Source organism: Heloderma suspectum, chromosome 1 (assembly GCF_057233095.1).
Source record: "Heloderma suspectum isolate Gila_16-S chromosome 1, 16-S_ref, whole genome shotgun sequence".
Taxonomy (NCBI): Eukaryota; Metazoa; Chordata; class Lepidosauria; order Squamata; family Helodermatidae; genus Heloderma; species Heloderma suspectum.
Genome location: NC_139458.1, coordinates 253,665,902 through 253,680,135, shown reverse-complemented (window position 1 = coordinate 253,680,135; position 14,234 = coordinate 253,665,902). Strand labels below are relative to the sequence as shown.

Here is a 14,234-nt window from a genome sequence, read left to right as displayed (position 1 = left end):
TATGGTTCTGAATGACTTAGAGACTACCTCCTACCTCACATCCTGTTGTGATTTCCACAGACTGTTGAGAGCAGTCGCCTAACCACATCACGCAAGAAGGTATTCTCAAATGCTGCTCCCCAGTTTGGGAATTCCTTCCCACCATCCATTCAAGAAAAGCCCAAACCAGAAAGGAATACAAGAACTTTATTTAATTCAGGGAAACATTTTTATGGCTTAGTCAAAGCAGATTCTAAGTCAGGGATGGTGAACCTGTGGCCCTCCAGATGTTGACTACAACTCCCATCATCTCTTACAACTTGTCATGCTGGCTGAGGCCAATGGGAATTGGAGTCCAAAATCATCTGGAAGGCCCACAGGTTCCGCACTCCTGTTCTAAATAAATAAATAAGATGAAATGATACCATAAAGGCAGAAACCACAAGACCTAAAAACTAAGACAGGTTATGTACAGCTAAGCCTGAAGCTGGAACACAGTTCAAGAAGCAAGTACGTTAACTATTATTTAGTGCAACACCATCTAGGTCAGATATTGTACCAAACACATGGTGGAAATCACAAAGTAAAATGGTTAATAGTGCAATCCTATGCATGTCTACTCAAATGTAAGTCTCACTGAGTTCAACGGAACTTACTCCCAGGTAAGTGTGTATAGGATTGCAGCCTAAGTAGAGCCATTAAAATGGTACTGTGTGAAAATTCAAAGTTTATCAAAACCAACAGGCCCAAACCCACAGCCCAGAGTTTCAACATAACAAAAACACTGCACCGTAGTAGCATTTTTTTTCTTACAAAAGATAACAAATTTATCAGGACTGCTTGAGGGAAAATATAACTCACCCAAATTTAAAGGTGTTCAAATCTGACATCATGCTGATGACATATTTTTGCGTTCATATGCATATACACACAGGCAACCTTACTGTTCTTATGTTCAACCAGCTACGTATTTCAATTGCTTTACTTTGTAAAGAAATATATCTGTATGTCTCAAAATAGTAAATACATAATATTTGTTGTTAAGCTGGAAAACCACCTTTCATTTTATTTTATTTTAAAAAGACACCAAATTCTTTCAGAATTCCTGATAACTAAAAGTCAACTGAAAGCATTTGTAGCAAACTGATAAATTCTTACCTTCCGGCAGGCTCTTTTGCACACATGCTTATATTCTTTGGCTTTGGATTCAGAATGATACCCTGCACCTAATATCAAGGAAGATTTAGAAGTGGAGGAAAGTAAGTCAAGCAGATACAACAATCTTTTTCTAAAGTTGTTCCCCCCAAAATAGCACACCTGATTCCTGTAAGAAGCTTACTAATCAACATCCAGTTAAAGCCCCCTTTTTACACACTGCCAGCACTGTGGGAGCTGCCTCTGCATGGTATGATCCCACACTATAGGAGAATGCATGTGAATAGTGCAATCCCTGATCAGGTGGGTTGTTAGCACTCAATTAGCGCCCACCTTGCAGTGGGGTTCCAACTGCAGGAGAAACCCTCACACCCACTGTTCACATGCCTACCCTTGCAGAGTGGGATTGCACCACCCAGATGCAGCTCCCACACAGCTGGACACACATGTAAAAGGGGCCCAATACAGCATTTGTTTTGAAATGAGGAAGGTAACTGCTGTGGAAATCATACCTGCCCCTTTCAGAACACAGACCCACATGGTAGCTTCCTTTACCTCCACAAGGATGACAGACAGACACCTACCAAAAGAAGTCTACGTAGCTATGCGTCACATTTTAAACAAAAGCTTGTGATGTCACCCTTGTCACCGATGCCTGAATTTTAGTTCAATGCAGTCACTTTATTCCCTCTGCATCGTACAGCAGAAATTGAAGTTCTTGAAAGAACAAATTAAAGACAGATCAACATATAAAGAGCACTGGGATAATCTGGAATTTATCCCTATGTATTTCTGCACTGTCTTACTCTTTAGAAAAATATTTTGCCCTCTACAAAGTGGTGCAGCTTGTCTTATGTCTCCTTCAGTTCCTAACAGAGATGTGAAATCCCAGAAAAAAATGGGGGGGGGAACCCAGTTTCTTTCTGCTCCCCCCCACCCCCCGGGTCCTCCCTCCCCCCCAAATTGGAAAAATTGAACAGCTTTGGATTATGAAATATTTTCTTTTAGAATTTAAGACAAAGTATTTACTGTATATACTGTTACCCAGCCTTTACTCCCCACAGAATTTCTAAACACTATGTAATAAGAACACTTTTATAGAAAGACTAGAGATGTAAAATGTCTAGAAATATTGAAGCCATGGGGAAAAACATTTTTAATCCTTTCTGTAAGATTCCCAGCATAGTTAGTTCTTTCATTCCTTATTAAAATTATTGATCTAAAGTACAGTACTGATAGACATTAATGCTGTTTCCCAACATGTGGGTAGAGTCACCATTGTGCATTCTTGACAGTAAATGTGCATTCTTCACAGCTTTTGTTCTACACAGTCCTATGTTTCTGATGTTGTAGCAGTCATTTAATGTAATTCTAATTTATTCAGACAATAATTACAAATTTACTAACAGTTTTACTTTTAAAAGTTTTAAAATGATGATAAATGTATAAGCAAAGTAAGTCAAACATAAAATAACTTTAGAAACAGAAAGGCTGCTTTATATTCCTAAAGCAGCCTTCCCCAACCTGGTGCTCTCTGGATGTTTTGGACTACAGTGCCCAGCATGACTATTGGCCATGCTACCTGAGGCTGATGAGAGATGAAGTCCAAAATATCTGGAGGGCACCAGGTTGGGGAAGGCTGTCTTAAAGCAACAAAATGACTTTAGATCTGTAAAGAGCGCTAAAACAATAAGTATTGCTTATTTTTCCAAAATTTCCGATTTTTCCCCAAAACTGGAAATAATGGTTTTTTCCATGTCCGCAAAATTTCCAGAAATTTTACATCTCTTCCTAACAGATTACCCTGGAGATCACTCAGTTCTATCCAGTCCTAACCTATGAGCTCAAACTGTTGGCGTTTACTTAAATGTCCAAAATGCAATTGAGCACCCTGAATGCATGGGGCTCCTATTGTCAAATGGCGTTTTAGAACTGCCTGGAATTCTTTTCCCACCAATGAAAAAGCACTATTTGCATTGAATGGACTGTCTCATTGCATTATGCCCTTTGGAACCATGCCAGAGATCTTAGTGATAAAATCCACTGTGATGCTTGGTTATTCAGAACAAAAGGTGGCCCCACCTTCCATAATCGCCACATTTCATAAATCTCAAAGATTCTTCACCCACTGTTTAAGCCCCCACTTCATGTCCCACTGCTTTGCAACAAAAACCGCCACCTAAATATGTTTTAATATTTGCATTCATGCACATCATACTGCAAGAACACTTGAAATGCTTCAGATTACCAACATTTATGGTAGAACACTAGATTGGAGCCAAGTTTTGATCCAGGCACCTTTTGCTTAACTTTCTGGCAAAAGAACTAATTAAGAGTTAAGAAACTTTGCCAAGCTAGAGCAGCTAGAAAGAGATCTAAAACCTAAATCAGATGATAAATAAGACCCTAGCTTAAATTTAGCAAAGTTTGCTGTTATGTTTATAAGCTGATATGTTTATAAGCGGAGATGTCCTTAGGCCAGGCCTTAAACCAGGGGTGGGCAACCTGTGGCCCTCAGCCTCATTTCAAAAGCCCTCTGGGCAACAGCAACCTATTCCTCTGCTGAAGCCTGCTGAGCAAGAAGGAAGACATAAAGAGAAGGGAGTTACAGAAAAAGATAAAGAAGGGGTGGCCCTGCCCACTTTTGGCTCTGGCCCCACCCACAATTGGCATCCAACCTCCAATAGCTTACCCTTAAGGCAGGGGTGGGCCACATGCAGCCCTCACAGCCAGTGAGGCACTGCCACCACCCCCGAAATCTTATATATAAACACATATATATCAAGCAAAATGGTTTCTGGAGTTGCTAGAGAGCACCAAAAGGGTCAAAATTAACTTGCTAACAAGCTAATTTTGACCATTTGGGCACTCTGTAGTAGCTCCAGACACCATTTTGTTTTTATTTTTAGGGGGGTTTCCTCCCATTTTCAGCAGCCAAGGTGGGGGGGGGGATGGCCCTTGGACCTCCTGAAATTGTCACCCCTGTCTTAAGAGAATGTGGACCTCAACAGAAGCAAGGTTCCCTGCTCCTGTCTTAGTAAATGTATCTTGATTCTTAAAAGCAACTTTATTGTCAGTCACAGTGAAACTGAAAGACACTAGCACAAAGGCAAAGTCAGGAGATCACTTTTCAAAGCCAGAAGAAAGGATTATTAGCCTTAAAATCAGACGTCAAATGAGAAGTGCAGAGGACTATCTGTTGTACTTCCAACTCTAAAGAAGAGGAAGTGGATAAAAAGGATAGACATGAATGGGAGCAAAGAAGGAGCAGACTATAATTCAAACCCATAGCCCAGGGAGAGTTTGCAGAGAAAATGTATCCCAAGATAGAGGTTTTAGCTTATCCATTTCTTCCCAAAGTTTCCCTTACTCATGTTCCCCATCTCTCCCCAAATATCATATACCAGTATGCTATGGCACACCCCACCTACTGTTGATTAAGACGTTATGTCTTTACCTGCATGTACAAGTACAAATCCCACTCGTCTCACTTTCTGAGCTTGCTTTGCTTCATGGTCTTTCACCATCACTCTTACTGCAGTAGCCTGAGAAGATTTGGAGGGAAGAACTTCTACTGAGCTTATCCCCTTTTCCATGATCATACTTCAAGGTTACCATCTTCTGTGGAAGAGAGCATGCTTCCATCCAAGGGAAAATACAGAAGAATACTCTTCCTGAAACCAAAACCAAAACCAAAAGCATAAGCATATACTATAACATTTCCTTTTTACCTCCGAACGAATTCATGCAAAATAATTTTATGAAGGCACATCATTCACACACTACTCAGAGAAGCCACCCAATAACACATTACTGAGGGCAGTATCCAGTGGGACTCTTCTGCCCCCACCGATTCCCTTCCACCCCGCCAATTCCCTCCTACAAGCAGTGGCTCCTGCCGATTCCATTGTAAGCAGTGTAAGCAGTGTTATGTAAGCAGTGTTATGTTATGATTTAGCGATTCCTGAAGGAAGCCCCAAAATGAGCGGACACACTCATTTCTAGAAGGAGGCAGGTTAGGCAGAGCTCACTTATGCGAGCGCCACCAACCTGCCTTCTTCCAGAAAGAAGTGTTTCCACTCATTTTGGGTTGCCTCGGAAGTGTTAAATCACTGTTGCACAAGCAGTGGGGGTGGTGTGTGCAACAGAATTGGTGGGGCATAAGGGAATCGGCTGGAGTGTAAGCACCCTGTTGGATTCTGCCCAATGTATGATATGGGGGGAGGGGTGTCTCAGTATCAAAAACAGCAGCAGGAAATGACAGGTAACAGCCTTCATATTTAGCAAAACTGTACAGAACAGACATATCCCATAACTGAGTTTTCTACTGTACCTAATAGCTTGTCTTTAAGTTTAAAAAAAGCTAACAGAAAACAGCCAGGGTTTAAGCACCTCCACAGAAAACCCATAAGTTTAACAATTCTTATGAAAGGAATGTAATTTGCAGACAGAGCATCTTCATTTCCTCTAATAGCAAACTCAGATGGTTGAGAAACTATCAGCTGGGAAATGACATGGAACTACCCCCAAATAAGTTTTTTTTCCCCACCTCCATCCTGAAACTCCATCCCTCCCATAAGGCTCAAATAGTACTACATGGTTGCTGTTCCAGGATGTCTGGAGTCCCAAACAAGAGCACTTGCAGTATGTACCCAGCTCCTAAAAGCAACACTTTGTTGCAGGCCCCACTTGTTATCTTCTCCACTCCTTCCATCCAAAGCTTTTATTGTGCAATCATTCTGCCTCAAACACAGAGTTTTACCTTCCTATGTTTTCCCACCACTTCTTCCATTTCTTTTTCTTACCACAAATATCTGCTCACAAGGGGAAGACAGGATGGCTGCAAAATGCATTTGAAATAGTAGCATTAGTAGCTGTCCACCTGGAAGCAAGGATCCACAGCTGTTGAGCTTTAAACTGTCAGGCAACAGAAACCCCTAAGCCAGGGCTAGGCAACATTTATGGCCTTCAGGATATTTTGGCCTACAACTCCCATCAGCCTTAGTTAGTATAGCCAACGGTGAGGGATCACGGGAGCTGATCGCCAACACATCTGCAGGGCCACAACTTGCTCTACAGATTATTTGAAAGAACTGTCAATCTGCAGAGCTTGGAGTGACAGCCCAGGCACAATGAAAGATTTATTTACAAGTGAGTTACAGCATATTTTCCCCCTGTAGGCAAAACTAAGTCCCTATTAAGGCTACAATCCTGCACGCATTTACTGGATAGTAAGTCTCAGAATAATCACACACCGGCTCAGGAGAGGTGGCGTTAAGTGTGTCAAAACCACCAGAGGACGGTGACACAGCACCACCACCAAGCACTTATACCCAAGCCAGCTTAATGCAGATCAGTAAGCCCTTAACTTGTTCCCAGCAATCTGACTTACTCAAAATCAGAAGGGAAAAGGGGTGAAGCCAGATTCTAATCAGCAAGCGCGCGCAGACGCAGCCGATGGAGGATGTCCCACATTAATCTTCACATTAAAACGCTTCTTAGCCACATGGGAGAAAAAACACGAACCAACATCACCATCCTCGTAAGGCGAAGCCTGGATGCGGGCAAGGGAAGAGCTCACCCACACATCGCTACGAGACCAAGCAACGTGTGCTGGGACAACACGGCCCCTGTCCCTGCATCCCCAGGAGCAGCGCTGCCAGCGATCAGCGGGTGGCCCCGGATCTCAGGGCTTGGGCCTCCTTCTTGGCATTCCCAGTGGAGGAGAGGAGCCTTGGGAGAGGGAACCCAGGGGGAAAGCTAGGTCTGCCGCGGCTCAAAAGCTTTAGCCATCGGCTGTACCACGGGGTTCCACCCTCGCCTTCCCTCGCAGCCGGGTTCTGCCCCCTAAGCACCCCGGTGGGGTCCCCGACTCGCCCCGCCCTCCGAGGATGCGAGCCTCAGGCGGCCGAGCTGCCCCCCTACGACGGGGTGCCCAGGCAACCGGCGTGCCGGGGTCGCATTCTCACGGCGTCACAAGCGTGCCCCGCGCGTCAGCGCGTGGCGTCACGCACCGCGCAGCGCCGGCGCGCGCCCGGCGGGGGCCTTGGCTCACTCACCCGCCAGCTCCGGCCGGGCGCCGTTGGCCGGTCGGGCGCGCGCCTCGGCGAGGAGGAGGGAGAGGCAAAGCGACGTTACCGAAGAAGAAGAAGAAAAAAGAAAAAAAAAAAGCCGCCACCGCACACACGCGCGAGCCCAGCAAGCGCTCTGCGCCGCCCTCGCTTCCGGCTCCGATGCGAACCTGTCCGCCATGTGCGGGGCGGGAGTGGCGGAAGCGCCGCGGGATCGGTCGTGGGAAGCGGCGGGGTGGCGAGGGCGCTGTCTTGTCGCGCGTTCCCCGGAATCGGCGTTCAAACGCTTCTAAAGGGCGAAAGAAGCGGAGACGGCCGGCGGGCTAGAGGCGCAGGGGCCGCGGAGGCCGGGGGCTCCGATGTCCGTGGGGCGGGGCATCCGCGCTGGGCTCAGGCAGAACCAGGCAGAAGGAGCTATCCGGGTGCTGATCCCGAGTCCCCGAATGCGTCCAGCACCGTGGGCCGCTCCGCCGGAGTTCTGCCTGAGCCGCAGTGGCTGCATTGCCCGCTGGCATTGGAGCCCCCAGCCTCCGCGGCCCCAGGGGGTGTTTTTCTGATGCATTTCCGTGTGGGGAAAGTCCATGGACTGTTGATGCTGCAGGTGAGAGGGAAGGCAACAGCAGAGATTAAAAAACTAATTTAGGCCCGTAGCCCTATGTACGCTTACCTGGAGGAGTAAACGCCACTGAACACTGTGGGACTTCCTTCCGAGCAAACACGCATCGGAATGCACTGCCCTTTTGATTCGAGTTGTATGTGCCTCTCTAAACTTTTTATATCGCAGTGATTTACACTTAATTGTGTACATGTACTTCCGGTCCGGTGAGAGTCTCTCCCCCGCCCCCCCGAACGCTGCAAGGCATCTTTCCCAAGGGACCCCGCCGTCTATGGATCTGATCGATACAGGTTGGAATAAGATTCTGAGTTTTGGAAATGCTGTGCTTAACTCCTGCCTCTTCTTAGCCCAAGGCAGGCAGCGCTATGGGATTGCTGTAAATTGTTCTTCTAGCTGTAGCATAACCCCAAACGCTGTCATAGGGGGTAATAAAAGCACTAGACCACATTGCAGAGATTCCCGATCCAGATTTCATGATTTGCCTGACAGAGAGAATAAAAGGAGACTGGACCCAAGCAGCAAGAAGAAATAGCATGAAGAGAAGTGCACGTACTTTGCCACAAAATGAAAAGAAGGCGGTTGAACAGCGACTTAGGGCCGCAATCCTAAGCACACTTACCAGGGAGTAAGACCCACTTAACACAGAGGGACTGACTTCTACATAGGAAGCTGCCTTATACTGAGTCAGACCCTGGGTCCATCTAGCCCAGTACTGTCAACACTGACTGGCAGCAGCTGCTGTCCAAGGTTTCAGGTAGGATTCTTTCCTAGCCCTACCTGGAGATGCTGGGGACTGAACCTGGGGCCTCTTGCATGCAAAGCAGGTGCTCTACCACTGAGCTACGGCCCCCTGCCATGTTCTGAGTAAACATAGATGGGATTCTGCCTGTGAGGCTGCAGTCAAGCCAGGTGGGAGGGAATGTATGAAATATGGGGATGGCTGCACCCTGTCAGAACTGAAGCAGAGGTTTTATGCGAGCCTGCAAGGAAAGGCTTGCTGAGAGCCTCTGAGCATATTCTTTGACATGACACAGCACTAGACTTCTGGGGAAAACTGTACATTTTAAAAGACCACATCAGTTCAGGAGGTGCACCTGTGTTTCCATAAAATAGACTTTTTTTCTTGAGATTTTACAATAAAATTTTAATTATATATATGTATATATAAGAAGACCACTGTCCTTGAGTTCCTGCTTTGCATGGCGTTTAAAACAGCCTTCCCCAGCCCCACGCCCTCCAAATGTGTTGGACTACAACTCCCACAGTACCCAAATTGTCATCTGGGCATGATGGGAGTTGTAGTCCAACACAACTGGAGGGCACGCGGCTGCTTTAAAAACGGGAGCTCTGAGTATTTTGCTCAAAGCATCTGAGCAAAGACAGGGAGCCTGTTCCACTCCTGAGGCATCAAAAGCTGGTGAAAAATTAGCCCAGCAAAGCTTTACTCATCACCGCATCTTCACCCGCTGAATGTCTGCTCGTCATGAGGTCTGCGGAGAATCGAGCCTTGCCTGCATCGCGTGTGTACATGTCCCTTCTCCATTACTTTCTCTTCTCTTACCCCGCAGCTGGAGAATTCTACAAACTGCGATCAAGAACCCGAAGTCTTCATGGACCAACATTTGACGGCGGGGTCCCTTGGGAAAGATGCCTTGTAGCGTTCGGGGGGGGGGGGGGGAGAGAGACTATCATGGGACCGGAAGTACATGTACACAATTAAGTGTAAATCACTGTGATATAAAAAGTTTAGAGAGACACATACCCAGAATTTCCGGTTTGATTAGGCCTATGTGTTTATTTTTCTCTCCTAAAGTGGAAGTGAGAGCTAAGTTTAGAAATCAGTGGAGAAGTTCGAGAGTTCATCAGCCAGCAGGTGTCCCCCCACCCCCCCCAAGACAAAACGTAACACTAGAGTCCTTCCCTGCTCTTCCCAACTCACGTCCTACTTCATGTGAAAACGCTACTTTGTCGAGTTTTTTGAACACTTAAACGTTCAACCAGTCTGCATAAAATTCAACAGAGCAGCGTGCAAATAGCGAGGGCTGGATTTGGCCTGGAAAGAAGTCTGAGGGGGCAGTTTAAGTAGACTAATCTTTGCTGCAATCTGTTTTGTATGGGGGGAGTTGGGGCTGAGGATCCAGCTGCCTCAGACCTACAATTTTAACTGGACTAGACTGCGGGGCTGTTACATGCTACCCTCTCAGCCTGCAATAAGGGTATAATAAATGAATACTACTTTTCAGGGTTGTTGTAGACTACTCTTTTACCCCAACATGCAACACGGGGATAGCACCACTGGACAACATTGCAGGATTGTTGTAAACTACTCTTAGCTGCAGCCTAACCCCCAGCACTGTCATGGGGTAATAATACCACTAGAACACTTTTCAGAGTTGTTGTAAAGCAATTTCATGCTCAGCCTGATCCCAATGTGCCATATACAGATCAAACTACACTGTAGGGCTGTTGTACACCAATCTCTGAAGCCACCCTTTACCCACAGTCTATGGATAATGGAGTGCCTCGGAATTTATATTGGCAGCACTGTTTTCCACAAGCTGAAAAACTTAACAAATCGTAAATTGCTCACTTGAAATAAGACCTCACTTAGAAAGAACATGAACTCTTCTGTTTGCTGCCACCTTTTGTTTGGGGGTGGACACGCCCTTGCACAACCACGCGTGTGTTCAAACCTTGGATTTCTCCATTGATTTCTATGGGCTGTTTTCACTTCTGCCTCAAAATACATTTAAAATTTACTTTTTATTGTAAGCCAGGAAATTACCTACCTAGATTCTAAACAATTAGATGTTTTTCACTTTTTCATATCTCTCTGTGCTTCCAGATAAGGCTTTTATTGTGTGATTGCCATGCCTCTTTCAGGGAATTCTACAGGGGGTCCAGACATTTGTAGCCCTGCTGTATTTTCCCATTGCCTCTTCTGTCTTTGTTTTTCCAAAAAAACCCAAAAATAAATGAAGAAAGAACAGATGAAATACCTATACAATGTCTTTTGATTGTTAGTACTAAGAGTCCTATATCTGGAACCACCCTCTGTGATGCATTCCTTTAAATTGGGTGTGCAAGTGATTTGGCTTGTTCCACATCTTTGTGGGAGGATGAACCAATCATGAGGAGTGTTGAGAGGAGCTTACACTTGGAGGATTGTCCTTCTGCTTTGTGATAGGAAAGACAAAGAAAGGGCAATGATGATGGGAGGGGAAACATGCTGTGAAAGCCAATAGGTGACGTCACACAAGTTGTGCGGAACTAGCCTGGAATATGAGCTCAGTGTTGGGAGACAGCAGTACAAACACCCACTGATGCCCCATGTGGAGATATCAGCCACGTGCAAAAAAAATGCAATGTGAACATTTCTGCACCTGAAGATTAACTACCCACCTTCTTCACCCAGAAGCGGAACTTACATTCCAACCTTTTTAGATCCAGGACACATTGACATGATTTGTATGTAACAAGAAGCCACCATGGGTGAATTTCCCCACGAGGCTTCTCATCATGGCGGTGGCTGTCATTTGGAATGTTCAGGATGAACCGGGGGGGGGGGGTATAGCTTCTCATTATGTGTGAACCCAGTGAGGGTGGGTTGCTGGAGTGGTTAACAAACCACCTAGAACCCATGGGCTTTTTTAGGGTGCAGGTGGGTTGTCAACCACCCAAACAACCCAACCTCGCTGGGTTCGCATGTAATGAGAAGCTATGGTGCACCCCTGCCACACCTGAATATTCAGAATAGTGGCTGCTGCCACAACAAAAAGCCCCATGGGGAAATTCACCCATGGTGGCTTCTGAGTATATGTGAACTGGGCCACTGTCTACAACAGTGGGACCCACTTTTAAATGTTTGACCCTGTATGACCATCTTTTGCCTTCTCTGGGGTGAGGAGATGCCAAGGAGGATAGTCAAGCTCCTATACCTATAATTGTACAAAAGAGGACATGTTGGCAGAGGCAATTTTTAAATTACCAGTTAATCCTAGACCTTCATGTCAACCCACTGAAAACAGGGTTCAGAAGTAGGTTTCAGTCTAACATCTTCCGCTCTGAAGACAGGTGCAAAGAATTTATTTCATTTCCCTGCAATTTCCCTATCTTCCTTCAGTAAGTAATCCTTTCACACCTTTGTTGTCTTAACATAGCCAAACACTTAAGACCATCGACTGATGCCCTTCTCTGAGTGTCCCCTCTATCTGAGAGTGGCAGTGAGAGAGAGTCTTTTCAATACCCCCTCCCCACAGCTGTGCAACATGCTCCCTAGAGTTGTAGGGAGCTGTAGGTTCCTGCTTGGTGAATACAGTAACATCGTTTTAGTGCCGGGCAAATACCTTCTTCTTCACCCAAGCCTTTTAACATTTTTAAATGTCTTTTGATATTTTTAATATCTATAATATCTCTTAAACACCAAATTTATTATTTTAAAAGTTTTATATTAATGCTATTTTGTTTTGTTGTTATTTATTCGTTCAGTCACTTCCGACTCTTCGTGACTTCATGGACCAGCCCACGCCAGAGCTTCCTGTCGGCTGTCGCCACCCCCAGCTCCCCCAAGGTCGAGTCCGTCACCTCTTCCGACCTGGGAGTCCCATCTTCCCATGGTATACCAACATATCTCTGGTTGTACTGATCCATTTAGTTCCATTCATGGCAACAACACTGGGGTGGGTTGCCGTTTCTTTCCCCAGGGATCGTATTTAGTCTGACCTCTCTGCCATGACCTTCCCGTCTTGGGTGTCCCTTCACGGTTTAGCTCATGACGGCATTGAGGTGCTCAAGCTCCAGCACCACGACAAGGTAACGATCGCCTTTGCTGAAGAATTAAAATAAGAATAAAATAAAATAAGAATAGAATAGAATAAAAAAGAATAAAATAAAAATGAAGAATAAAATGCTATTTTAGTCTCTACTTTAACAGTGTTTGCTTATTTGTCCCCACACACACTCCACCCCAACTTATGGGACTGTTGTCACTCACTCTATGTGTTGCTATATGCTCTGTGCTGATAATGCATTTTATTATGGTATTTTATTGCATTGCTTGTAATACAATTTTTATAATTTGTTGTTGCAATTGTTTGTCCATTGCCTAGAGGACTGGGTTGATAAGCAACAGAGGGAGCAATCCTATGTCCCCTTGAGCATTTCTACACGAGGCACTTATCTTGCACTCATGATCGGCCACTCATGGAAGTTTACGGGTCTTTTACACAACGTTGTCAACCTCCAGGGCACATCCAGTGGTATTTCCCGGTTATTCCACATTAAAAAGATCCAGAGATAATGAAATATTAACATTTAATCGGTGGTTTTCCCCTGTGTGTAAAGTCGGCATTGTGCTATTAAACAGCAACTAGATGGTGCTGTTTCATTGAAAACTATGGAACATTGAAAATTGCGAACTTCCCCTCTCAGCAATCACGTGGTCACACCATCTGGGAGCCCGTGGTAAATGCGGAAAGGCTCCACAACAAAGAAAGCCTGGTAAGACTGTGGGTTTTTTCTTTAATGTAGAGATGTCGCTAGACAGCATCTGGGGGACATAAAATTTTTCAGTGCCTGGGCTCTGAGGTTCTGGCCTCGGAGCCCAGAAACTACGCTCCCCTCCCCCTCATAGCCAGCGCAGTCCTCTCTTTGCCGGCTACATCTCCATGCTCGGAAACAGAGTGCGGAGATGGGGAAAAGGGGGGGCAGTCCCAGGGGTGGGGAGGGGAGGAGACAGCAGAAGCTGCATTACACAGCTTCTTATGCACCATGTGGCCTCCCCTCCCACCCCCCGCTCTGAAGCCTGGTCAGTCCTGTGGCTCCGGAACCACTGGAGCATTCTAAGGCCTCCTGTGAGGCCTTGGCAAGGCACTTTGCAGATAAAATTGATCAGATTAGGTGTGTTACTCTGCACGCTGTGGATACAGTTAGTGAACAAGAGGCGGCCTGTGGCAAACCGGTTTTGTGGGATCGGTTCCAGCTTCTTCCTCCTGATGAAGTGGACAAGGTGCTTTCATCTGTACGGCCGACCACCTGCTTACTTGATCCTTGCCCATCGTGGCTCATTATGGGCTGCAGAGAGAGACTGGGTGAGGGGATCAGGGCGGTGGTGAACGCCTCCCTTGAGGAGGGAGTGATGCCATCAGCCCTCAAGGAGGCAGTGATAAGACCGCTCTTAAAGAAGCCCTCCTTGGATCCTCAAGTTTTGAACAACTTTCGCCAAGTCTCAAATCTGCCATTTTTGGGCAAGGTGATTGAGCGGGTGGTGGCGATGCAGTTGAAGGCACACTTGGAAGAAACTGATTATCTAGACCCATTTCAGTCGGGCTTCAGGCTTGGGCATGGGACAGAAACGGCCTTGGTCGCCTTGGTAGATGATATGAGGAGGGCTCTGGATAGGGGTAAATGCTCCT

The 14,234-nt window shown here is 45.9% G+C and overlaps 2 protein-coding genes across 25 annotated transcripts in view; one reads left to right on the top strand and one right to left on the bottom strand.

Annotated features, from left to right (window-relative positions):
• Positions 1-8,029, bottom strand: part of TASP1 (taspase 1) — a 116,685-nt gene extending 108,656 nt beyond the window's left edge. For 4 of the 24 annotated variants that reach the window (XR_014786335.1, XM_084824587.1, XM_084824601.1 and 1 more), the window contains exons 1-2: positions 4,592-7,180; positions 1,138-1,205 (exon numbers count right to left, since the gene is read on the bottom strand). Coding sequence is in view for 20 of the 24 variants with exons in the window: in XM_084824587.1 (XP_084680713.1) it covers positions 1,138-1,205; positions 4,592-4,736 (213 nt within the window). In the remaining 4 variants the exon portion in view is untranslated. The other 20 variants (XR_014786331.1, XM_084824483.1, XM_084824526.1 and 17 more) reach the window with 16 other exon arrangements.
• Positions 5,731-12,852, top strand: LOC146358962 (uncharacterized). The gene is made up of 3 exons (XM_084810074.1): positions 5,731-5,778; positions 6,637-7,806; positions 12,310-12,852. The coding sequence occupies exons 1-3, from the start codon at positions 5,731-5,733 to the stop codon at positions 12,535-12,537; spliced, it is 1,446 nt and encodes a 481-aa protein (XP_084666200.1). The 3' UTR covers positions 12,538-12,852.
• Positions 12,853-14,234: the final 1,382 nt, after the last annotated feature.

What these genes read in the sequence shown, in the direction of transcription:
- LOC146358962 (XM_084810074.1), top strand. Translation starts at nt 5,731, where the DNA reads ATGGTTGCTGTTCCAGGATGTCTGGAGTCCCAAACAAGAGCACTTGCA. An exon ending in CCCAAACAAGAGCACTTGCA is followed by an intron (nt 5,779 to 6,636) that starts GTATGTACCCAG and finishes AACGCTTCTTAG; the next exon opens with CCACATGGGAGAAAAAACAC. An exon ending in ATGGACTGTTGATGCTGCAG is followed by an intron (nt 7,807 to 12,309) that starts GTGAGAGGGAAG and finishes TTATTCGTTCAG; the next exon opens with TCACTTCCGACTCTTCGTGA.